The following is a 26,694-nucleotide window of genomic DNA, read 5'->3' as shown; positions in this document are numbered from 1 at the left end:
ATTGGAATTCCTACTGGTTGCTGGCCGCCGAGCCACCTATTTTGGATAAAGGTGGAAGAAGGGGGAGGAGGGAGGTTTCTTCAAGATGAAGATAGTTGGAAATGGAAAAGGAGGAGATATATAGGAACCTGGGATCCTTTGATTGGAGGATCGTGATTAGCTAATATAAGCCAGCTGGGTTAATCATGAGCGCGTACTCCTCTCGAAATTAGTTTAATAAACTAAACTTCACTTAAAGTCTTAACTAGGGTAATTAGGGTAAAGTTAGAGTAATTAGGCAAGTCATTGCACAACAGTAGTTTGTTCTGGAGACAATCCAAAACTATTATTGCTTAAGGGGGGTAACAATATTGACCTTAAAATGGGTTTAAAAAATAAAAAAATTGCTTTTATTCTAGGCGAAATAAAACAAATAAGACTTTCTCCAGAAGAAAAAATATAATAGGAAATACTGTGAAGAATTCTGTTCAACATTATTTGGGAAATGTATACTCAAGAAATGTTGTGTTGTGAATAATATACTCTATCATGCTTGACAAAGGTCTTCATCCGTGACCCATAATACAGTCTCCTGACACACTGTTTATTCTTGATATTTCCATGTCCATGCGCAAAACGGAAAGCGCAGGGCGCAAACGCATTCAGGGCGTGTCAGAATGCATATTTGCCAATTTAAGGATGGGAAAATCCGCTTTGCGCTGTGGCGCATGTTCTAAAAGGGTTGAGTTTATTTTCTTAATGAGTTATAGGTGTGTTTTGAGAATAAACCAATCAGAGTCTCATCTCCCATTCCCTTTAAGAGTCAGCTGCATCGCGCCAAGAACGCATTCGCTATTTACAGGACGCAAAGTAAGTCTAAGTGGAAAAACTGAGCATTTCACAAGTAAACAGTTCACAGTTTATTAACAGAACACAGTTAAACAGAGCATCTACTGCGTGAGAATGAGAGATAATGGATCTACTTTCACTTTCGCTCTTGGATAGGGAAACCTTTACGCACAGACATCAATTAGTCTATAAATAATTAATTTTGTTTGTTAAGTGCAAATATTTGCTTCAAAACTATTTCTAAATTCAGTTCTAATTTCCAGCAAACGAATAAATGAACAATAATAATGAAGTGTGCTCAAAAACCTGAGTTATATCCTAAAACACATGCTGTGCCCCATATGATCTAAAACCTGGCAGGTGGACAAATCTAAGCTTGTTTTTAATAAAACAAATATAAATATGGATATAATAAATAATACTGCTAATAATAATAACATTATACAAAAGCTAATTGTTATGAATGAACTGAAAAAGCCTCCCGAGATGAAGAAGACATAAAAGCAGTGATTTTTCATATTTATGAAGACTAGAAAATAATGTTTTTTGTAATATTTTATCCTTTATATTTATATCCTATATATATCCTTATTATATCATATATATATCCTTTTATATTTTATTTTTTTCATATGCATTTCATCTTGTGTAAAGCAGTGTGTAAGCGAGGTGCAACTCAGCGCTGGACTTTAGACCGGGTTAGTTTTGGTCTAATGAAAAATCTATTATAGTTTCTCAAAATAGCAACGCGCCAGCGGTCCGCCTCAGAACGCCTTCCTTTTTAATCCAGAACGCTTATAGGTGCACATATGAGCGCTAATGCATTTGCTATTTAATCAGCGTAGCCCAACGCCTCAAAACCACTCTTGCGCCAAGCTGAAACTACCAAAAGACTACTGCGCTGCACCTTGCGCCACACTGCGCCCTTAAAGCGGACCTACAGTATTATGCCTATGTAAAATAAGTCTCTGTAAGTAAGCTTGTCAATAATTTTATATAATTCTTACTAATAACAATACATCATTTCTTGTTTTAATACTGTCTGAGGAAAGCACGGAGGCTCAGTGGTTAGAACTGCTGCCTCACAGCAAAAAGGTCGCTGGTTTAAACCCTAATCAGTTGGTGCTTCTGTGTGGAGTTTGCATGTTCTCCTCGTGTTGGCGTGGGTTTCCTTCAGGTGCTCCGCTTTCCCCCAAAGTCCAAACACATGCGCTATAGGGGAATTGATTAACTAAATTGGCTGTAGTGTATGAGTGTGAATGAGTGTGTATGGGTGTTTTCTAGTACTGGGATGTGGCTGGAAGTGCATCCGCTTCGTAAAACATATGCTGGAATAGTTGGCGGTTCATTCCACTGTGGCGAGCCCTGATAATAATTGACTAAGTTGAAGGAAAATGAATGATTGTGTCTGTTTAGTTCTGTTAGCTAACCTGTAAACTGTCCCACTCTTGGTCCAGAGCATGTAGTCCAGCCTTTTCCCTGCTCTGCATCTGAGGAGAAAAAATTGTGAGTACATTTATTATAAAAACAACACTTAATAATGCAAATGTGCGGCATTCTTTCCCACTTTAACATGTTGCTGACATGAATTAGCAGGTTTTAACACAGCATACTATGAATCAGCTTCAATCATGGCCTATCATATTCAGTATTTTACTTGAATTAGCATCATACTAAGGATATGACCTGGAGTTTAAATACACATGAAATCAAAACAAACATATTGATTTAATGCTAACATATTGTTAGCTCACATTGCTAGTTTTGTGGTGAACAATTCACCTGTGCATGTTATTAGGAAAATAATAGCTTGGCCTTGTGTTTTTTTTACCAGATCGTCGCGGGCTCTGTCCACCTCCTGGCTTCTCTGGATTGAACTGTGGAACTTGTTGTGATTCAGGATTTGTTGGCTAATGGCTTCTGAATTTTCACCGAAGCCTGACGTTTCAATGAGTCTCTACAACACACAAAAACACAAGTATACATGTAAAACCTCAAACATCAACCATCTGATTTATGACTTTAATGTTATCATGCACTTATTAAAATAAAATACTTTTATTTATTTATTTGTGCTGGGCATTTAAAAATGTAAATGTATTAATTGCATCCCCCCAAAAAGTGTTTTGACATTATATATGTGTGTGTACTGTGTATATGTATTATGTATATATAACAGGCATTTATATCTTTGGTTCGAGTCTCGGCTGGGTCAGTTTGGAGTTTGCATGTTCTCCCCGTGTTTGCATGGGTTTCCTCCTTGTGCTCCAGTTTCCCCCACAGTCCAAACGCATGCGGTAGGTGAATTGGGAAAGCTAAATTGTTCGTAGTTTATGTGTGTGAATGAGTGTGTATGGGTGTTTCCCAGTGATGGGTTGCGGCTGGAAGGGCATCCGCTGCGCAAAACATATGCTGGATACGTTGGCGGTTCATTCCACTGTGGCAACCCCAGATTAATAAAGGGAGTAAGCCGCAAAGAAAATTAATGAATAAATATAAATATATTAAATAAATAAAAATATAAATAAATTATTTATATTTAGATATATATGATGGAAATTATATATAAATATAATTATCTATGCAACAAAACATTTTGTATAGCTTTGTTTCTGGTCTAGTCTAAGTGTGTGTATCACATGCACAAAATAAATATATATAGTATAATACACACATATTATTTCAAAATGAACTTTTATTTTTGATGCGATGAATCATATTTTCACTAATATTTATTCATATATATATACACAGACACACTCCTAACCTAGTTAAGCCTTTAAATGTCACTTTAAGCTGTATAGAAGTGTCTTGAAGTATATCTAGTCTGATATTATGTGCTGTCATCAAGGCAAAGAGAAAATAAATCAGTTTTTAGAGATGATTAAAACTATTATGTTTAGAAATGTGTTAAAGAAATCTGCTCTCCGTTAAACAGAAATTGGGGAAAAAAAATAAACAGGAGGAGGCTAATAATTCTGACTTCAACTGTATATATATATATATATATAGAATATAAGTATCCATAGCTAACTTTAAATCATTCCTCCTATACTGAATCAATGTTCCATTCATAAAAAAAGATTAACTTGCTTTGTTTCTAATTGAGCCGTTTTGAATGAATCATTTCACTAATTGATTCAGTGAATCACTCGATAAAATAAGGAATTGCTGCTCCCAACTGGTGGTTTTAGTGCTATATTTATCCATTCATTCATTTTCTTTTCGGCTCAGTCCTTTTATTAATCCGGGGTCGCCACAGCGGAATGAACCGCCAACTTATCCAGCATGTTTTATGCAGCGGATGCCCTTCCAGCTGCAGCCCTTTACTGGAAACATTCATACACTCTCATTCACACTCATACACTACGGACAATTTAGCCTACCCAAATCCCCTATAGCGCATGTTATTATGTAGCGCATGCTTAATTATCATTTTAAAAATACTGAGTTGGCGGTTCATTCCGCTGTGGCGACCTCTGAAATAGAGACTAAACTGAAGGAAAATGAATGAATGAATGAAAATGCTGAGATATAATTTCTCAGTGTTCATACGTCTCAAAATAACTCTTCTGATCCGCATAAAAACTAAATATCCACTTTTCTCCACAAAGAGAGTACGTTTGGGGTGTATAGTATAAGTTGGTGAATAAAGATTTGCGATTAGTTGTTGGAAAATTCACTTTCTGTGTTTTTCCGGTTGCTAATGTTTTCTTGGTTACTGATCACCTTCACCCGAGTCTAGTTCATGTTCTCATTATCTTCCCTGCTGAAAAATCCAGCCTAAACCAGCCTAGGCTGGTTGGCTGGTTTTAGCTGGTTGACCAGCCTGGTTTTAGAGGGGTTTTGGCCATTTCCAGGCTGGTTTCCAGCTATTTCCAGCCTGGTCTTAGCTGGTCAGGCTGGAAAATGACCGGCCAAATCCAGCTAAAACCAGCTTGACCAGCCTGGTTTAAGCTGGATATAGCTGGTTTTAACTGGACTCCCAGCTTGGCTAGGCTGGTCAAGATGGTTTTAGCTGGTCATCTCCCAGCTTGACCAGCTAAGACCAGGTTGGAAATGGCTGGAAACCAGAACCAAAACCCCTCTAAAACCAGCCTGGTCGACCAGCTAAAACCAGCCAACCAGCCTAGGCTGGTTTAAGCTGGATTTTTCAGCAGGATTGTCTATAACTATCCTTCCTTTTCCCTTAGTTCACTGTCGGTTATTGTCCTGTTTCCTTTCTATGGCTTTCCTCTTACATTCAGTTCAGTCCAGATCTCAACTTTAAAACCACGAACATACTTAAGACTATAATTTAAGGTCATCATTTAAACCCAATGTGATATTCTTCACATCTACAAAGCGAAAGCAGACAGTTAAAGGTTAATGATTACTGCGATTTACAGCCTCATCAATCATGTCCTCTAGGTGTCAGCGGTGTTCAATCATTAACACTAAACTGCCTCTTTCCCACTGTCCTCAGATCAGTTCAGTGGCTTCTTACATAACGTCTGTAAATGAGGATCAGGGTCCACGGAGTGACCGCAGTGTTGTTTTAGACGACTGACGAGTTATTTCAAGTATTCGCCCAGCACAGATGAAAACCCCTGCAAACCAGTCACGCCCGAGCCACTCTCACTGCTTTTGTCTTGGTTTGTTTTGCCACAGACACTCCCTGCTGTCCTCCCCCTTCCAGACTGAGCCAAACAATGTGTGCTCTGTCTAACCTGAGCGCAAACCACTGTGTGTGTGTGTGTGTGTGTCAAGGTAGTATTCACTTTGTTATGCTGAAAGACCATATGTCTGCTAGCTTGCTGAATTAGCATTATATTAAGGATAGTAACAGCAACATAAAAGAGATTCAAAGTGTGTGCGTATGTGTGCATGTGTGTGTGTGTGTCCAGGTATTCGCTTTGTTGTGCTGGAAGATCAAATGTCTGCACAAGCAATAGTGAAAGACTGACATGTTGCTAGCATGTTTAACATTTTGCTATCTTAAGTATTAAGGATATGATCTGAAAATTAAGAGAACACATGACTAGCATTTTAATTGCTAAAATGTATTAGCATGTTGTTGACATAGCTTAGCCTACATGTTTCAGCATATGCTATGAAGTATGCTGTGGCTATGTTTCTATCATGTTCAATGTTTTGCTAACTTGAATAAGCATCATATTAACTGGAATACAAGATAGGTTAACATATCCCTGCTGAAAAATCCTGCTTAAACCAGCCTAGCTGGATGGCTGGTTTTAGCTGGTTGACCAGCCTGGTTTTAGAGGGGTTTTGGCCATTTTCAGGCTGGTTTCCAGCCATTTCCAGCCTGGTCTTAGCTGGTCAGGCTGGAAAATGACCTGCCAAATCCAGCTAAAACCAGCTTGACCAGCCTGGTTTAAGCTGGATATAGCTGGTTTTGGCTGGACTCCCAGCTTGGCTAGGCTGGTTTTAGCTGGTCATCTCCCAGCCTGACCAGCTAAGACCAGGCTGGAAATGGTCAAAACCCCTCTTAAACCAGCCTGGTCGACCAGCTAAAACCAGCCAACCAGCCTAGGCTGGTTAAGGGCTGGATTTTTCAGCAGGGATGTAACTTGTTAGCATAATGTTGCCAGTATGAATATTATGCTAGCTTGTTGTCTTGTCTTGTAGCATCATATTAAGGATTACCCTGCTGAAAAAACAGTGGGTTTTGGCCACTTCCAGGTTGGTTGACCAGCCTGGTTTAAGCTGGACATAGCTGGTTTTGGCTGGGCTGCCAGCATGGCTAGGCTGGTCAAGCTGGTTTTAGCTGGTCATTTGGCATCTGTTAGAAATAGGTTAATTAATTATAGAAATAGCTTTGTTGCACTTTCATTCATTCATTCATTTTCCTTCGGCTCAGTCCCTTATTTATCACAGGTTGCCACAGCAGAATGAACCGCCAACTATTCCAGCATGATTCTGTCAGTGTAAAATCCTCTTAAGACAGTATTTTGGCTGCAACACTTGTACTCAAACTGCGCACGATGATGATGGCAACACATTTTTATCATTCTTTGGGTCAAGAAAGCATCTGAGTTTGCGGTATATTTCTTGCTTCCCTTAGTGCAAACCACTTGCTCTGTCTGGGTGTGCCTAAATGCGCAGTAAATGTGTGTTTCATATGCACAACACAAGAAAGCAGTTTAATACATTGAAATCAGAAAAAGAGGCAAAAATATATCTGTGATAATTAGTTGAGCTGGTTAAAATGATTATGACCATACTACTGTGCATTTTCACACTCAAAAAATACTACAAAAAATAATATTAATAATATTTATTAGTCATACACCAAAAAATATATAAAATAATTATTAACAATTATTATATTATTTAATTTGCATCCATAATTATTAACAAAGGGTGACACGGTGGCTCAGTGGTTAGTTGTTGCTGGTTCGAGTCCTGGCTATAGGGAATTGATGAAGTAAATTGGCCGTATATGAGTGTGTGTGGGTGTTTCTTAGTAGCTGGAAGGACATCCGCTGTGTAAAACATATGCTGGATAAGTCAGCGGTTCATTCCGCTGTTGTGACCCCTGATGAATATGGGACTAACAATTATAACAATATAGTAATAATATATGTTGCTCACTTCAATTTTTAAGTTGAATCAATTTAACTTTTTAACTTCAATTTAGCCAACGTAATCAGTTTACCTTAAAAATAATTTTAAAAAAAAAAAAAAATAATGGTAAAACTTTTCTAAATGAAGTTAAAGCAACTTAAAAACATACATTGTCATTTTTTACAGTGTAGTAATAAGATTTATGTATTCAAATTACATATAAATTTTTATTGCGTATTATTTAACTTAAGCAAACTAATTCGATGTATGTAATAATATGCGTTTGTTATTTAAATAGAGATGAAATAGCTAAGAATAAGATTTATGTAATATTGTCAATAAATCAGACACTAAGAATAATTGTATAATAGTAATGATACTCTAATTTGTAATAAATATTTTAAAAAGTATATATAAAATATATATAAATATTTTATATTTATATTTGTTTTATTAAAAACAAGCTTAGATTTGTCCACCTGTCAAATTTTAGACCATATGGGGCATGGCAGGTGTATTTGGAAATAACTCAGGTTTTTGAGCACACTTCATTATTATTGTTCATTTATTCGTTTGCTAGAAATTAGAACTGAATTGAGAAATAGTTTTGAAACAAATCTTTGCGCTTAACAAACTAAATTAATTATTTATAGGCTACTTGATGTCAGTGCGTAAAGGTTTCCCTATCCAAGAGAGCAAAAGCAAAAGTGAACTTACTTTACGTCAAAATGCGCTTGGCACGACGCAGCTGGCTATTAAAGGGAATGGGAGATGAGACTCTGATTGGTTTATTCTCAAAACACACCTATAACTCATTAAGAAAATAAACTCAACCCTTTTAGACCATGCGCCACGGCGCAAAGCAGGTTTTCCCGTCCTTAAATTAGCAAAAATGCATTCTGACACGCCCTGAAAGCGTTTGCGCCCTGCGTTTTGTGCTCTGCGCATGGACCGTCAAAATAGAGCCCTTAATGTTATTTGCTTACCCCATTGGGTGATGTGTTTTGCTTGTTTTAAGGAAAAACTCACTTAATTTTGACATATTATTCTTGAATATAGACAATTTGTTTTGCTTGTTTAGAAAAAAATAAGTTCAAAACTTTCTAAATTAAGTTAAAGCAACTTAAAAACATAAGTTGTCATTTTTTACAGTGTAGAAATAGGATGTATGTATTCAAATTACATATAATTTTTCCTTGCGTATTATTGACGCTAAGCAAACTAATTCAATGCATGCAATATCATGCATTTATTAGTTAAATATAGATGAAATAGGTAAGAATAAGATTTATGTAATGCTGTCAATAAATCAGACACTGACTGTTAATTGTGTGTAATATTGTGCATGTAAACACACCCAATGTTGCCTTCCTAGACCCTGCATTCATTTCTAAATCCAGTATTTAAGTCAAATTAAGCCTTGCATATATAAAGCCTTGCAAAATACTTCTTGATTTAAAAATATTTAGCTATTTGGACAAGAAACGACAAAAAAAAGCATTTTTGTAGTGAAGATATACATACATTAGATTTGGTAAATAATTTGATAAATACATACACAGGTAAATATAAAATAATAAAAAAAAAAATAATAATAATAATATATAAAATATTATCCCAGAGTAGGGTTGCAGCTGGAAGGGCATTCGCTGTGTAAACTGTGTTGTAGTGGCTATAACACACCCTATAGTTGTGGAAAACGTTTGGTGTAGTTTGTTTATATTATGATTCCAGCTGCTCGCAGCTAGAAGGTCGCTGGTTCGAGCCTTGGTTAGTTCAGTTGGCGTTTCTGTGTGGAGTTTGCATGTTCTCACTGTGTTTGTGTGGGTTTCCTCTGGGTGTTTCCCCCACTGTCCAAACACATGTGGTATAGGTGAACTGAATAAGCTAAATTGTTCGTAGTGTGTGAATGAGAGTGTATGGGTGTTTCCCAGTGATGGGTTGCAGCTGGAAGGGCATCCGCTGTGTAAAACATATGCTGGATAAGTTGGCGGTTCATTCCGATGTGGCGACCCCTGATTGATAAAGAGACTAAGCTAAAAAGAAAATGAATGAATGAATGAATATATAAAGTAAAATACACAACTGTACCCACTGCGCAAACGACCTCTATTATACAATATATACATGATATGTATGTCCGTCAGACGCCTAATGTATAGTTTTTCCGGTTGCTAATGTTTTCTTGGTTACTGATCACCTTCACCCGAGTCTAGTTCATGTTCTCATTATCTTCCCTGCTGAAAAATCCAGCCTAAACCAGCCTAGGCTGGTTGGCTGGTTTTAGCTGGTTGACCAGCCTGGTTTTAGAGGGGTTTTGGCCATTTCCAGGCTGGTTTCCAGCTATTTCCAGCCTGGTCTTAGCTGGTCAGGCTGGAAAATGACCGGCCAAATCCAGCTAAAACCAGCTTGACCAGCCTGGTTTAAGCTGGATATAGCTGGTTTTAACTGGACTCCCAGCTTGGCTAGGCTGGTCAAGATGGTTTTAGCTGGTCATCTCCCAGCTTGACCAGCTAAGACCAGGTTGGAAATGGCTGGAAACCAGAACCAAAACCCCTCTAAAACCAGCCTGGTCGACCAGCTAAAACCAGCCAACCAGCCTAGGCTGGTTTAAGCTGGATTTTTCAGCAGGATTGTCTATAACTATCCTTCCTTTTCCCTTAGTTCACTGTCGGTTATTGTCCTGTTTCCTTTCTATGGCTTTCCTCTTACATTCAGTTCAGTCCAGATCTCAACTTTAAAACCACGAACATACTTAAGACTATAATTTAAGGTCATCATTTAAACCCAATGTGATATTCTTCACATCTACAAAGCGAAAGCAGACAGTTAAAGGTTAATGATTACTGCGATTTACAGCCTCATCAATCATGTCCTCTAGGTGTCAGCGGTGTTCAATCATTAACACTAAACTGCCTCTTTCCCACTGTCCTCAGATCAGTTCAGTGGCTTCTTACATAACGTCTGTAAATGAGGATCAGGGTCCACGGAGTGACCGCAGTGTTGTTTTAGACGACTGACGAGTTATTTCAAGTATTCGCCCAGCACAGATGAAAACCCCTGCAAACCAGTCACGCCCGAGCCACTCTCACTGCTTTTGTCTTGGTTTGTTTTGCCACAGACACTCCCTGCTGTCCTCCCCCTTTCGGACTGAGCCAAACAATGTGTGCTCTGTCTAACCTGAGCGCAAACCACTGTGTGTGTGTGTGTGTGTGTGTCAAGGTAGTATTCACTTTGTTATGCTGAAAGACCGTATGTCTGCTAGCTTGCTGAATTAGCATTATATTAAGGATAGTAACAGCAACATAAAAGAGATTCAAAGTGTGTGCGTATGTGTGTGTGTGTGTGTGTGTGTGTGTCCAGGTATTCGCTTTGTTGTGCTGGAAGATCAAATGTCTGCATAAGCAATAGTGAAAGACTGACATGTTGCTAGCATGTTTAACATTTTGCTATCTTAAGTATTAAGGATATGATCTGAAAATTAAGAGAACACATGACTAGCATTTTAATTGCTAAAATGTATTAGCATGTTGTTGACATAGCTTAGCCTATGTTTCAGCATATGCTATGAAGTATGCTGTTGCTATGTTTCTATCATGTTCAATGTTTTGCTAACTTGAATAAGCATCATATTAACTGGAATACAAGATAGGTTAACATATCCCTGCTGAAAAATCCAGCTTAAACCAGCCTGGCTGGATGGCTGGTTTTAGCTGGTTGATCAGCCTGGTTTTAGAGGGGTTTTGGCCATTTCCAGGCTGGTTTCCAGGTCTTAGCTGGTCAGGCTGGAAAATGACCTGCCAAATCCAGCTAAAACCAGCTTGACCAGCCTGGTTTAAGCTGGACATAGCTGGTTTTGGCTGGGCTGCCAGCATGGCTAGGCTGGTCAAGCTGGTTTTAGCTGGTCATTTGGCATCTGTTAGAAATAGGTTAATTCATTATAGAAATAGCTTTGTTGCACTTTCATTCATTCATTCATTCATTTTCCTTCGGCTCAGTCCCCAATTTATCACAGGTTGCCACAACAGAATGAACCGCCAACTATTCCAGCATGATTCTGTCAGTGTAAAATCCTCTTAAGACAGTATTTTAACTGCAACACTTGTACTCAAACTGCGCACGATGAAGATGACAACACATTTTTATCATTCTTTGGGTCAAGAAAGCATCTGAGTTTGCGGTATATTTCTTGCTTCCCTTAGTGCAAACCACTTGCTCTGTCTGGGTGTGCCTAAATGCGCAGTAAATGTGTGTTTCATATGCACAACACAAGAAAGCAGTTTAATACATTGAAATCAGAAAAAGAGGCAAAAATATATCTGTGATAATTAGTTGAGCTGGTTAAAATGATTATGACCATACTACTGTGCATTTTCACACTCAAAAAATACTACAAAAAATAATATTAATAATATTTATTAGTCATACACCAAAAAATATATAAAATAATTATTAACAATTATTATATTATTTAATTTGCATCCATAATTATTAACAAAGGGTGACACGGTGGCTCAGTGGTTAGTTGTTGCTGGTTCGAGTCCTGGCTATAGGGAATTGATGAAGTAAATTGGCCGTATATGAGTGTGTGTGGGAGTTTCTTAGTACTGGGTTGCAGCTGGAAGGACATCCGCTGTGTAAAACATATGCTGGATAAGTTGGCGGTTCATTCCGCTGTGGCGACCCCTGATGAATAGAGGGACTAACAATTATAACAATATAGGAATAATATATGTTGCTCACTTCAATTTTTAATAAATCAATTTAACTTTTTAACTTCAATTTAGCCAACGTAATCAGTTTACCTTAAAAATAATACAAAAATAAAAAAAAATGAAAGTAAAACCTTTCTAAATGAAGTTAAAGCAACTTAAAAACATAAGTTGTCATTTTTTACAGTGTAGAAATAAGATTTATGTATTCAAATTACATATAATTTTTTATTGCTTATTATTTAACTTAAGCAAACTAATTCGATGTATGTAATAATATGCGTTTGTTATTTAAATAGAGATGAAATAGCTAAGAATAAGATTTATGTAATATTGTCAATAAATCAGACACTAAGAATAATTGTATAATAGTAATGATACTCTAATTTGTAATAAATATTTTAAAAAGTAAAAAATAAAAAAATAAATAAATAAATAAATAAATAAAAAATAAATTAATATGACCTTTATATACCCTATATAAAGGTCATATAATTATATGGGGTATATAATTATATTTATATAATTTATATACCCTGACTGTTAATTGTGTGTAATATTGTGCATGTAAACACACCGAATGTTGCATGTAAACACACCGAATGTTCTAAATCCAGTATTTAAGTCAAATTAAGCTTTGCATATATATATATACATGCATATATATATATATATATATATATATATATATATATATATTGCATATATATATATATGTACACACAGTTGAAGTCAGAATTATTAGCCCCCCTAAATTATTAGACCCCCCCTGTTTATTATTTTCCCCAACTTATGTTTATCGGAGAGCAGATTTCTTCAAGACATTTCTAATCATAATAGTTTTAATAACTCATTTCTAATAACTGATTTATTATATCTTTGTCATGATGACAGTAAATAATATTTGACTAGATATTCTTCAAGACACTTCTATACAGCTTAAAGTGACATTTAAAGGCTTAACTACGTTAACTAGGTTAAGTAGGCAGGTTAGGATAATTAGGCAAGTTATTGTATAACGATGGTTTGTTCTGTAGACTGTCGAAAAATATATATAGCTTGACGGGACTATCAATTTTGACCTTAAAATGATATTTAAAAATTTGAATTCTAGCCAATATAAAACAAATAATAAGCAACAAATATTATCAGATATACTGTGAAAATTACCTGGTTCTGTTAAACATATTTTGGGAAATATTTAAAATAAGAAAGAAAAAAAAAATCAAAGGGAGGAGAATAATTCTGACTGTATATATATATATATATATATATATATATATATATATATATATATATATATATATATATATATATATATATATATATATATATATATATACGCATTGGCTTTAATGGAAAAGCTTTTTTAGACTGTGTGTAATGTGTGTATGGGTGTGTTCAGGTGTGTTCAGGTGTGACGCCTTCATCATCAGATCTAATTCAAGTAACAACAAGTCTGTGTATAATACAGCCAGTCCTGTTTCTCTTTCTCTCTCTCTCTCTCTCTCTCTTGCTAGGGTGGTTTATAATGAGTGTTAAAGCGAGAGTGTTGATTGATTTTAATTTTTTCAAGGCAATGAGCGCTTTATTTATGTCTTTATGTATCATGTCTTTCTTTTTCATTTCTTTAAAACACATTTTAGTCAGTTTTCAATCATGTTTAATTCTTTGTTGTTTTTATTTTCTTGTTTCTTTTTTTCCTGTTCATGTAAAGCACTTTCAATTGCCATTGTGTATGAACTGTGCTATATAAATAAGCCTGCCTTGCCTTGCCTTTATTAACGTTTGAACAGATCTGTGGTGATAAGAAAGCTTTGTATTTTGTTTTGTGCTTTCTCTGAAATTTTGTCAACACTATAATTGTCTTTTAACGTGTCGGGAAATGTCTTTTGCTGTCGATTGATGGGAATTAAGTTGCTGATTTCATATTGCCTCAATTAAGTTAAGGTTGAGTAGAAAAACGGTTCAATAAAGTGGTCTAAAATCTAAAATCTCCCTCTGTCTGAATTTTCATTTTGTTTCATTTTTGGACCGTGTTGTAGTGGCTATAACACACCCTATAGTTGTGGAAAACGTTTGGTGTAGTTTGTTTATATTATGATTGCAGTTGCTCGCATCTAGAAGGTCGCTGGTTCGAGCCTTGGTTAGTTCAGTTGGCCTTTCTGTGTGGAGTTTGCGAGTTCTCACTGTGTTTGTGTGGGTTTCCTCTGGGTGTTTCCCCCACTGTCCAAACACATGTGGTATAGGTGAACTGAATAAGCTAAATAGTTCGTAGTGTGTGAATGAGAGTGTATGGGTGTTTCCCAGTGATGGGTTGCAGCTGGAAGGGCATCCGCTGTGTAAAACATATGCTGGATAAGTTGGCGGTTCATTCCGATGTGGCGACCCCTGATTAATAAAGAGACTAAGCTAAAAAGAAAATGAATGAATGAATGAACATATAAAGTAAAATACACAACTGTACCCACTGCGCAAACGACCTCTATTATACAGACGGATGCAATATATACATGATATGTATGTCCGTCAGACGTCTAATGTATAGTAGGTGCATTTATTCAGATGTCCCTATGATGTTTCTGACTAGTTCTCTCTCTCTCTCTCTCTCTCTCTCTGTACTATGGGAAACTCGTCACATTTCAGTGGCTCTGAATGTGAGATAAGCCTGAGTCAAATTACACTCTGAACCAGCCTGCACACGAGGAGGAGACTGAATTCCAGCACACTGCTGTTATTATAGGCTGTAAACTCTGCACATGTCAGAAATCACACAATCTTCAGAACACACTGCAGTTTTCCAGACACCTCAGGACAGAAGACTAACTGAAAGCTCACACTACAAATAGTTTTGCGACTGGGCTATCTGATATTGCAATATTAAAGTTATTTCTATAAATAAAAAGTAGTTATTCACTTACACTAGAAGCTTATCACGCAGAAATTGATGCAATATGTGCTGTCAATAGAGCACAACTCATATTTTAGCTGGAATTTCCCTTACAAGTGAACATAGTTGCATCAGAATGATTTCTGAAGGATTGTGTGACACTGAAAACTGCTGTGACGATGCTGAAAAATCAGCTTTGAATCACCGAAATGTTAAAATATATCACACATGTATTTTAAATTGTATTAATATATCACAATAACACTATTATCACTCTATTTTTGAGAATAGAAATGCCGTCCTGGCAAGCAGAAGAGACGTCTTTCGATAGCAATTAATATTTGACAAATACAGCACATTTAAACTGCCTTAAAATTCATCAAATACATGCATAATAATAATCATAAAATGGTGAAAACACACACAGCATTGCTGATTCTCCAGTTTTGACGCACACTTGTGATTTTGCTATAACTGTGTGAAAAAAATGAGGTAGCTGTGAGAATAAAACGTCAATAAAAGTCCGAGGATCTCATCCTACAGTCTTTCCTTTATATGATATGTACAGATAATACCATTTAACTAAGTTGTGAAGTTTTTTTTCCTCAGGATATCTTGTATTTTCATACCTGAAAAGAGGATTCAAATATTAAAGCAATAAATATATACAAAAGCTTTACATTTAGTTTCTATTTCTAAACATTAATGTACATTTAATTTTGATCGTGATTTACAGAAAACTACAGAAGTGTCATTTAGTGTAACAATAGTTTATACTTCTGAAAAATATTGGCTGGAATCATTTGAGGACATATTAAAATACTTGTATCACTGTATGGATACCTCTAGTTTACCTAATATTAATTTTTAACTACTTAAAATATAATACAACTTAGCAACCCAGGATCATTCTGAAAACGTACCACTATATACATTTCTGGAGAGCTATATACATTCCAGGAGCTATGTTTTTGGCAGTTTTTATTTCATGAATCCACTAGAGGGCGCTGAGTATGCTTTTTCAGGTCTCAAATATCTCTCGAATGCCATTCAGACCTTCTGTTCTGGCGTAAATCCACTAGAGGCCGCTGTCGACTGACTAATCGACAGACCCACCCTCCTCTTTCCCTAAACCTAACTGATAGTGTTTTCAAAAGCACCAATTCACCCACGCCCACTCACTTCCCTAAACCCAATCAACAGTGTTTTCAAAGACAATACAGAAAAAGAAAAGCCCTCACCTGATTTTTACCACATTTTCAGATTTTACCACACCCTCACCCTGTTATTTACTTGTTTATTTAATTTTTTGGCATCTGTTTTTGTCTTACCCGCTTTCTTTGCCAGACTCGAACCCCGTCATCATGGTCAAGTCCTCTCTGCGTCACACATAAACGGCGAGCTAACTAGACTAACTAACTGGTAATAGCAGGAAAGCCGTCCATACAGTGGTAAGCGGTCAGCTGGTTATCGCAAAAAGGAATGGCGTCAAATCGCCCCATAGCGTTCGTTTTAAAGACGAAATGCAGCCGTACGTACCTCTGGCTACATAATTCACAATCTCCAGACATGTATATAGGGCTACGTTTTCAGAATGAGCCTGTGTTGTTAAAAATTGTTAAACTTACACATGAGGGCTAATCATTTTGCCTTTAGCCGAATATAAAACCTACTTTTTACATGTAATTTGACAGCAGAATGCGTCTCTCATTTTTAATACAGTACTTGTAAAATTGACGTATATATCCTGAATACAAAGCAATAAATATATACAAAAGCTTTACATTTAGTTTCTATTTCTAAACATTAATGTACATTTAATTTTGACCGTGATTTACAGAAAACTACAGAAGTGTCATTTAGTGTAACAATAGTTTATACTTGAAAAAAATATTGGCTGGAATCATTTGAGGACATATTAAAAGACTTGTATCACTGTATGTATACCTCTAGTTTACCAAATATTAATTTTTAACTACTTAAAATATAATACAACTTAGCAACCCAGGCTCATTCAGAAAACGTACCCCTATATACATTTCTAGAGAGCGCCAAATACATCCAGGAGCTATGTTTTTGGCAGATTTTGTGTCATGAATTCACTAGAGGGCGCTAAGTATGCTTTTTCAGGTCTCAAATATCTCTCGAATGCCATTCAGACCTTCTGTTCTGGCGTAAATCCACTAGAGGCCGCTGTCGATTAACCAATCAACTGACCCACCCTCTTTCTTCTCTAAACCCAACCGATAGTGTTTTCAAAAGCACCGATTGACCAGCACACATCCACTTCCCCAAACCCAACTGACAGAAACAAGAAAAGCCCCCACATGATTTTTACCACGTTTTCAGATTTGACTACATCCACACTCTGTCATTTACTTGTTTATTTTATTTTTTGGCTTCTGTTTTTGTCTTACCCGCTTTCTAAAACCGTTCTTCGGCAGACTCGAAGCCCGTCATCATCTTCAAGTCCTCTTTGCATCACAAGTTCACCAACGTAAATGGCGAGCTAACTAGACTAACTGGTAACAGCAGGAAAGCCGTCCATACAGAGCTAAGCGTTCAGCTGGTTATCATGAAAAGAAACAGCGTCAAACCGCCCTGTAGTGTTCATTTTAAAGACGAAATGCAGCCGTACGTACTTCTGGCTGCCTAATTCACGATCTCCAGAAATGCATATAGGGCTATGTTTTCAGAATTAGCCTGTGTTGCAAACAATAGTTAAACTTTCACATGAGGGATGATCATTTAAAACTACTTTTTACATTTAATTTGATGCAGACAGCAGAAAGCGTCTCTTTATTTTTAATCCAGTACTTGTAATATTAACTTATATTTGCTGAAACTAAAACCGAGGCTGACCTTCTTCTGGTTGATCCATGACAGTGCGTCCTGAAAGCTCTTGCTGGGATCGTCCCAGCCGCCGACAGTGCCACCAATGGTGCCACTGATGGTGCCACCGATGGTGCCGCTGACGGTGCCGCCAGTCCTCCTGATGGTGGTGCCCGTGATGGAGTTGCGAATGTCTGCATAAAAGCTATGACAGTCCTCCAAACTGAAAAACACAAGAGCGTTGGAGGTTTTACAATGCATGTTATCATCAAAAATATTTAGTGTTCGTCCATCAGTTGCGGTAGATATTTTATTAAAAGCAAAGAACTTCGGTTTACATAACTGATTCCATAATTGTGGGTACATTTTAAGCATTTTCTATTTATTTACCTTAAACGGTCACGAAACACCGAAACACATGTGTTTGAGCTGTTGACAGTCGTATATGTGTCCCACACTGCTAAAAACACTATTAGGACACCTATATTTCACTAAACAGTGTAAATTGGTTGTTTTTGCGTTATTTCAAGCAAATTCGTACTTCCGGTTTGAAACTAATTTTTGAAGCTGCGTCACGGTCATGAGATAATAGCGTGTATTCCAGCATGCAGACTGGACGTCTTTGCCAGAGTGTGTCTTATTACGTCTTACAGTGTGCTGCATTAATGCATGAGTAAGGCTTGGTTCAAACCAATCAGCGCGCTCTATTGTGCAACTTCATTAATATTCATTACTGTCACAGTGTTTAGACTACAGAGACGCCACGTTGTGTTGGCAAAACAAGTGTGAAGTGTTGCTTTTATTGTTTGCTGCAGTGAAGTTTTGTTTTAATTTTCTCTCTGTGAGAGCGCAGCTGGAGTCACGTGTGGATAAACAGTGGACGTGACGCTCGACAACAATAACTTACGTGTCTAAGGAGGATTATTGTTTACCTGAGAGCTGTTCTCATCTGCAAACGCTGAGATCCGGATTCGCTTGTAGTCTCCTCTTAATACAGATGCGGCTCTAGTTGCTGGTGATTGTCCTGTCTCTACAGATTTGGTAAGTGAGCGACCAGTGCTCTTTGTTTATTCAGTTTGTTCATATCGAACTAAGTTAACTATTGTACCGAGTGTAAACATGTTAGCACCACAACCAAACTTTACCCTCGTGTAGGGTTTTCACCGCATTTTGTGACCGGAATAACACACGCGGCTTTCTGACGCTACCTGCCGTGTGCATCTAAGTTTCCGGGAAATGCTGAGTTTTTTTTCTCTCATTCGCCGTGCGGTATCAAACATTGCATGAAAAATACACGCTTAGAGCAGCTCCTCGAATCAAATATCTCGTTTGTCGCGAGGGACATGAATGAATTCCCTGAATGAAAGAGCCAAACTGCAGTTAAAGTCCACCATTTAATAATTTGACAAATAATTCGACTACAGATGTCCATGTAGGTTAAACACCATCACTTTCTCCTGTGTGTGTGTGTATTTTGACTCTGAAACTTGCGCGTGCCCAAATAGACACTCCCACACCCTCCCACTTTAGTTCCTCCGACACTCCCCCTAAACAGAGCTGGACACGCCCAGTTTTTTTACTTTTTCCAAAGTAGAGGTGTGAAAACACTCTGCTGAAACCAGGGGGTTTCATGGCCCTTTAAAGAGGACCCTTTTTACAAGATGTGAAATAAGTCTCTGATATCCCTAGAGTGTGTGCTTACTTAAGTATCAGCTCAAAATACCACAGATAATGCTTTATAACTCTCTGAAACTGACCCCTTTTAGGCTTGGATCCTTATTGTGCCATTTTGGTGACTGTCGCTTTAAATTCAAATGAGATTGTGCTCTTTTTAAAAGAGGGCGGAGCTACTAGTGCATGTGTGTCAGCATAGTGGCAGATTCAAAAACAAGACTAAATGTACCTGCAATTCTAGACAGGTGAGAAAATCCCTGTGTTATGTGGTCATGCTGAGTGTTTTGTTTACCTGCGGAGGATCATGTCATTAGGCAGACCGGCGTTCCTCATGTCCACCGCACATTTCCGCAGCTGATCCATGGCGTCCTGCGCTGCCATCATGTTCTTGTCCACCTCAGAAGCAGGTCCCATCTGTCCAGAAACACACACACACACTTTACAAACAAGCAGAAACAGCTCATATCACTAAACAGCCTGATAGTATAACAAACACGTACAGTCTCCAGGAGGCCCTGCGCTCGCTGCAGGAATCCCATGCAGTCACTGTACAACATCTGAGCTCGCTTCTGAACCGCCATGGAAGACATGCTGAAAACAGAGGGAAAATTACAGAAATTAACAAATAAATTAATTAAATATACAGTCTTATGCAAAAGTTTTTACCCCTCTGTGGCTGCATAATCATGTGCTCTTTCTTTATAAGAGAATATTATTCAGTTTCACTTTCACCCCTCTGTGGCTGCATAATCATGTGCTCTTTCTTTATAAGAGAATATTATTCAGTGAAATGTCATTCGGTTTCTAGAGAAAGCTAGATAATGTCGTGGTTTTCAGACAGAAATATGTAGGGTAGCATTATTGAGATGTGTGAAATTAAATTGAAACTGAACAATAGGCTTTGCAAAGTATTTTTAGTTTTCTTTCTATCTACGATTTTACTAACATTATTTACGTATGAGTTTATTTGTATATTTATATTCCTGTAGGCACCCAGGGTCTGGCAGTAATGTCATTTCAATTCTCTGTATGTCTATTCCAACCCAGGCTTATTCTGAAAACGTACCGCTATATACATTTCTAGAGATCATGAACTACGTCTCAGAAGAGACGCTTGTTTTGCAGTTTTTGTTTTAGTGAAACCACCAGAGGCCGCTGTGTACGCTTTTTGAGATCTCAGATTTCTCTCATAAGTGTAATTCGTGCCTGCTGACTGACTGACTAAATGACCAACTGACTGACCCACCCTTCTGCTTCCCTAAACCCAACCAATAGTGTTTTCAAAAGCAATCCAGAAAAAGAAAAGCCCTCGCCTGATTTTTACCATGTTTTCAGATTTTACTGTTATTTACTTGTTTATTTTATTTTTCTGTTTGTTTTATCCGCTTTCTGGAACCGTTTTTTTCCCAGACATCCCAAGTCTCCCGGAAGTTGCGGGAGTATCCCGCAAATGCACAGAGACTCCCAGATGCTCGCAAATGAATGATAATCTCCCGGAAGTCGTGCGTCTCCCGCCCGGTCCTTAAATGTGTTGCACACCCCTCTCTCCACTGCATCCCTCCTAGCTCTTCAGAAATGATTCCCCCGGAAATGATTTTTCCCAACTTGGGATGTCTGTTTACCGGACTCAAATCTGTCAATGTGGTGAGCTAGCTGGACAAACTAGCTACACAGTAAAAAGACGTCCATACAGAGGTAAGCGGTCAATTGGTTATCGCAAACAGGAATGGCATCATACCACCCCATAGCTTTCGTTTTAAAGATGAAACACAGCCATACATTTCTCTGGCTACATAATTTGCGATCTCCAGAAATGTATATAGGGGTTACGTTTTACGTGTTACGTTTGTGTTGGTCTATATATGTCGCAGAATTGACAATAGTGCTGGCTTTAACTTGACTTCGACTTAAATTGCACTCATTCCAAAGGGATTCTACTGCATGTTCTCAGATAAATCTAATAAAATTTCCCATTAGGATTAAATCTGCACAACTTGAATTTTGTCTTATTTTTTATTTTAAAATGCGCACATGCATTCATTTTTTAACACACGCAATGCAAGCTTTATAGTCTCACACTTGCATATAAAGCTCTACATGGTACCGCTCCTTTCTATATCTGTGACATCGTCTCTCAGTATACACCTTCTCGCTCCCTGTGGTCTGTTGATACTCTTACACTTCAACAACCACCCTGTAGACTAAAATCTATGGGGGAGAGAGCTTTTTCTGTTGCTGCACCTAGGTTATGGATAGCGCTCCCTTACTCTGTAAGAAATGCTTCCACACTAGCTAGTTTTAAGAAGATGCTAAAAACTCTTCTTTTTAAGACTGCATTTTTAGATTCTTGATTATTCTGTGTTTATATTTTAGAACTTTTTTTCAATGTATACTTGAATTTTATTGCATGTTTGATTTCTCTGCAGCGCTTTGGGTTTTAGAAAAGTGCATTATAAATAAAATCTATTATTAACATTATTATTATTATGATTATTATTATTATTATTATTATTATTATTATTATTATTATTATTATTATTATTGATACCATGATAAAAACACAATAACACACAAAACGTAAGTTCAGTTTTTCTTTCATTTTCATTTTCTGAATACTACGCATTGCTAATCAAACAAAACATTGAAACAAACACAAGTTATGACATATAAAATGACAAAAGATTATATCCGTCCAAACAGAACATGTTTTTTTTTTTATTATCTATGATTTTCAGTTATTCAATCATTCATTCATTCATTCATTTTCCTTTGGCTTAATTCCTTATTTATCAGGAATTGCCAACTATTCTGGCATATGTTTTACGCAGCGGATGCCCTTTCAGCCACAACCCAGTACTGGAAAACACTGATTCACACACACACTCATACACTACAGCCAATTTAGTTCCTCAATTCCCCTATAGCACTTGTGTTTGGACTGTGGGGAAAACCGGAGCACCCAGAAAAAAACCCACTCCAGCACAGGGAGAACATGCAAACTCCACACAGAAATGCCAACTTGCTTAGCTGGGTCTCTAACCAGCAACCTTCATGCTGTAAAGCGATAGTGCTAACCACTGAGCCACCGTGCCGCCACATTATCAATCATCTTTATCATTTTGTATTTAATAAAATGACTATTTCCATTTTCTCCACTGAGTTAGAAGATAAATCAGAACTTTTTATTACTTGTTGGCATACTGTTTAACAACAAACAAGCCAGAATACTTGATGAATTGCATACCATTCTTGTCAAAGCATGCACTCGCAAGCAAAGTCCACATGCACATATTAGGTGTGTGTCAGCACTGTTTGCTATTATAACCAACTGAAAGTGCTCAAATTAAAACTTTTGCCCTCTTCAGTCAATGTGGAATACCGTTTACGGTTAATGCATGTGTAAATAACCCCATCACGTTAATCAAACTGAACATTTCCTGTCTGGCGCCAGAATGAAATAACATGCATAATTTGGAGACAAATGAAACAAGTGATCAAATGTTACTCCTACAGAGTGAAAGTGAAAGTTCACCCAAAATTTTAAATTCAGTCATTATTTATATTTACTCTCTGTGCTGGGTTCTTGCGACCCAATGCTGGGTCAGATGTGGACAAACTTAACATTGCTTTTTTTAATTAAACTTAAATTACGCTTTTTAACTCAACAGTAATGTGTTTTTGTGGGTTGCCCAAAACTGAAATGTGGACAAACCCAAAAGTTGGGTTAAAATTGGGCTGATGGCTGATTCTAGAATGGCAGGTACATTCTGCATCTTTTAGATAAACCTTTCACTTAATTTTCAAAGACCAAATAATGAATGAAAAAGTTTTGAATAATAACTTTTCTCTGATAATAAAGGGGACCTATTATACAAAAATCACGGTAACATTGGGTCAAAAATGGACAAACCCAACAATTTGGTTAAAAAATTTCACTTGCATAATCTGGAGATAAATTAAAAATACATAACTATTGGGGTTAAAAAGCATAATTTACATTAATTTTTTTTTAATTACGTTTGTCCTTATTTAACCCAACATTGGGTTGCAAGAACCCAGCACAGAGAGTGAATGTAGACCGAAATTTACTTCTGGGTGAACTTTCATCTTCTCTTTCACTCTGTAGGAGTAACATTTGATCATTGATGATTTGTTTATGGGTTGTTCTTATGACCAAAATGTGGACAAACCCAAAAGTTGGGTTAAAATTGGGCTGATGGCTAATTCTAAAATGGCAGGTACATTCTGCGTCTTTTAGATAAACCTTTCACTTAATTTTCAAAGACCAAAAAATTAATGAAAAAGTTTTGAATAATAACTTTTCTCTGATAATAAAGGGGACCTATTATACAAAAATCACAGTAACATTGGGTCAAAAATGGACAAACCCAACAATTTGGTTAAAAAATTTCACTTGCATAATCTGGAGATAAATTAAACAAATCATCAATGATTCATTGATACATTCACTCTCTGTGCTGGGTTCTTGTAACCCAATGTTGGGTTAAATATGGACGAACGTAATTAAAAAAAAATTAATGTAAATTATGCTTTTTAACTCCAACAGTTATGTATTTTTATGGGTTGTTCTTAAGACCAAAATGTGGACAAACCCAAAAGTTGGGTCAAAACTGGGCTGATGGGTGATTCTAGAATTGCAGACATTCTGCATCTTCAAGATAAACCTTTTAATGAATTTTCAAAAACCAAAAAATGAATGAAAATAATATTTTTTTCTCTAAAAATAATGTTTGATTGTGTATTTAGGGGCATTTTGTCTTCAAAATATCCACTTAAAGTAGACATTTTATTCAAAAATCACAGAATATTGGGTGAAAATGAACAAACACAACAATTTGGGTTAAAAATGTGTCGTTATTTTAATTTAAAAATATTATCTCAATGTTTGATTTGACCATATTTGTCTCAACGTTGGGTTACAACAACCAAGCATTTTGCAAAGGACCAAATTCAGTCTCCATAAAACCAAGCATTTTTTAGAGTTTATTAGAGGGTGATCAATCCCAATGAATGTCCAAAACACAAATATACCAGTTTTAATGACTAAAATCAGATGGTTTGTTTTTGTTTTTACATGCCATTTGTATTGGAAACCATTAGAATTTCCTGCCATGGCTTCTATAGTCTATTGTTTTCTTTCCTCCAAAAAGAAAACAATAGGCTAGAAGCCAATAGGCAATAGTTTGCATACTTTTTCTTTAGAGTTTTATTTTGCAGAAGACTTTGTTTATAGCCTAAATAACACTAACAATCACCTTCCATTAACTGACTGGTTTACATGTGAACCCACTAATGTGCATTAATGAAAAGTGTTTGTTAATGCTACTGTAAAAAGCAAAGATGACTTTGCTTAAGAGAGAGTAAATTATGTGCATGATTATAAAAGTCAAGTCAATGGATTTAATTACTTTTTAAAGTACAATCAACTTGTTCATTTTAAAACAACAGGTTTACTCTCTTCTTAAAATAAAGTAATTAATCGCCTTTTACAGTAAATAAGAGTAACATTCAACTCCCATTAACTGACTTGTTCATGTGTGTACCCACTAATGTCCATTAGGCTATAATGAAAAATGAGTGTTAATGCAATTTATAATCAAAATCTCTTCAATAAATGATTAAATTATAAGCTTCAACATCCTAACAGGACCATATTTGACCCAACCTTGGTTTGCAAAAGACCAAATACAGTCTTTATACCACCCAGCATTTTACAACCCAGTTTATTAGAGAGTAATAAATCCCATTGGAACATGTCCAAAACATAAATATTAATGTCTAAAATCAGATTTGTGTTGATTTTTAAATGGCATTTCTATTCCCATTAGAATTTCATGCCATGGCTATAAATTATTGCTTTTTTTTTAGCTGAGAATGTTTGCGTATATTTTCCCAAATGGTTAATATCACAGTAGACTTTGTTTAGCGTAAATAACACTAACAATCACCTTCCATTAACTGACTTGTTGTTTATATGTGAACCCATTAATGAAAATTTGCTAGTAATGCTAATAATAAACAGAAAAGTCTTCAATAACAGATCAAATTATGAACTTAAACCTCATAACAGGACCATATTTGACCCAACGTTGGGATACAACAACCCAGCATTTTGCAAAGGACCAAATACAGTCTCCATGAAACCTAATGGAACATGTCCAAACACAAATATACCAGTTTTAATGACTAATATCAGATGGTTTGGATTGGTTTTCAAATGGCATTTGTATTGGAAACCATTAGAGTTTCCTGTGATGGCTTCCAGCCTATTGTTTTCTTTCCTCCAGCAGGCGACCTGAGAATGTTTGCGTACTTTTTCCAGAGGTTTATTTTACAGAAGACTTTCTTTATAACACTAACAATCACCTTCTATTAACTGACTTGTTGTTTATGTGTGAACCCACAAACCTCCATTAATGGAAATTCGCTGTTAATGCTAATGATAAACAGTAAAGTCTTCGATACTCTGCGCTTAAATATCCTAACAGCGGACACTGACCTCTGGGCTCCTCCAGCTCCTCCACCCTGAGAGTTTTTGGAGAAAGTCTGCGTGTAGGTCTGCATGTAGCCGTCATTATAGTCGGACTGGTATCCGTTTCCACTCGTGAAAAACTGAGCTCCGTCGTTCCTCGGTAAACTGTAGCCGACGGCGGTGAGGTCTGGCCGCGAACTGGACCTGCGGCTGATCTGGTGGAGCCTGGTCTGAGAACCGGACAAACTCATCTCTGGACGGGACCGCAGAGCCTGTTATAGTTTTTAAAGTAGTTTCAGCTTGGGAAAGTTGTAAAAGTGGTGTTCACGGTGCTCTCCGGTCGGTGTCTGCGCGGATACTGGCCGCTGCGCGCTGGATAGTTCCGGTTTTGCCGTTAAACCACACCTGATTCCCCGTGAGGCGCGGCTCCAGAGAGAGTGAGATGACAGCCATTGACATAAACCTTGCACTTTCCCACAGGATTCCTGCATACGGTCAAATGAGGTGTCTTTTTTCTGTCAGAAATATGTAATCCTACATTTTTACTCCTTGAACTTAAGCCAACTTGTAATTTATACTCAAATAAAACAATGCTGATCACGTAAGGTTTCATCACACTGTAAAAAATCAAATCAAAAGTGTAAATATTAAGTTTTTTAGCTGAATCAAATTGAACTTTTCTTGTAATCTCAACTTAC

General features: G+C 36.8%; 1 protein-coding gene across 2 annotated transcripts in view; it reads right to left on the bottom strand.

Moving 5' to 3' along the window:
- The window catches only part of dspa (desmoplakin a), a 54,148-nt gene extending 27,689 nt beyond the window's left edge, over positions 1 to 26,459 (bottom strand). For both annotated transcript variants that reach the window (NM_001423755.1, NM_001423756.1), the window contains exons 1-6: positions 26,024 to 26,459; positions 20,004 to 20,094; positions 19,796 to 19,917; positions 17,860 to 18,052; positions 2,660 to 2,785; positions 2,259 to 2,318 (exon numbers count right to left, since the gene is read on the bottom strand). In NM_001423755.1, the coding sequence (NP_001410684.1) occupies positions 2,259 to 2,318; positions 2,660 to 2,785; positions 17,860 to 18,052; positions 19,796 to 19,917; positions 20,004 to 20,094; positions 26,024 to 26,247 (816 nt within the window). In that variant the 5' untranslated portion in view covers positions 26,248 to 26,459. The remainder of the gene's footprint in view (positions 1 to 2,258; positions 2,319 to 2,659; positions 2,786 to 17,859; positions 18,053 to 19,795; positions 19,918 to 20,003; positions 20,095 to 26,023) is intronic.
- Between the last annotated feature and the right edge of the window lie 235 nt (positions 26,460 to 26,694).

Source organism: Danio rerio, chromosome 2, assembly GCF_049306965.1.
Source record: "Danio rerio strain Tuebingen ecotype United States chromosome 2, GRCz12tu, whole genome shotgun sequence".
Classification (NCBI taxonomy): Eukaryota; Metazoa; Chordata; class Actinopteri; order Cypriniformes; family Danionidae; genus Danio; species Danio rerio.
Note: the sequence above shows the minus strand (reverse complement) of the source record. Positions and strands in the feature narration are given on the sequence as shown.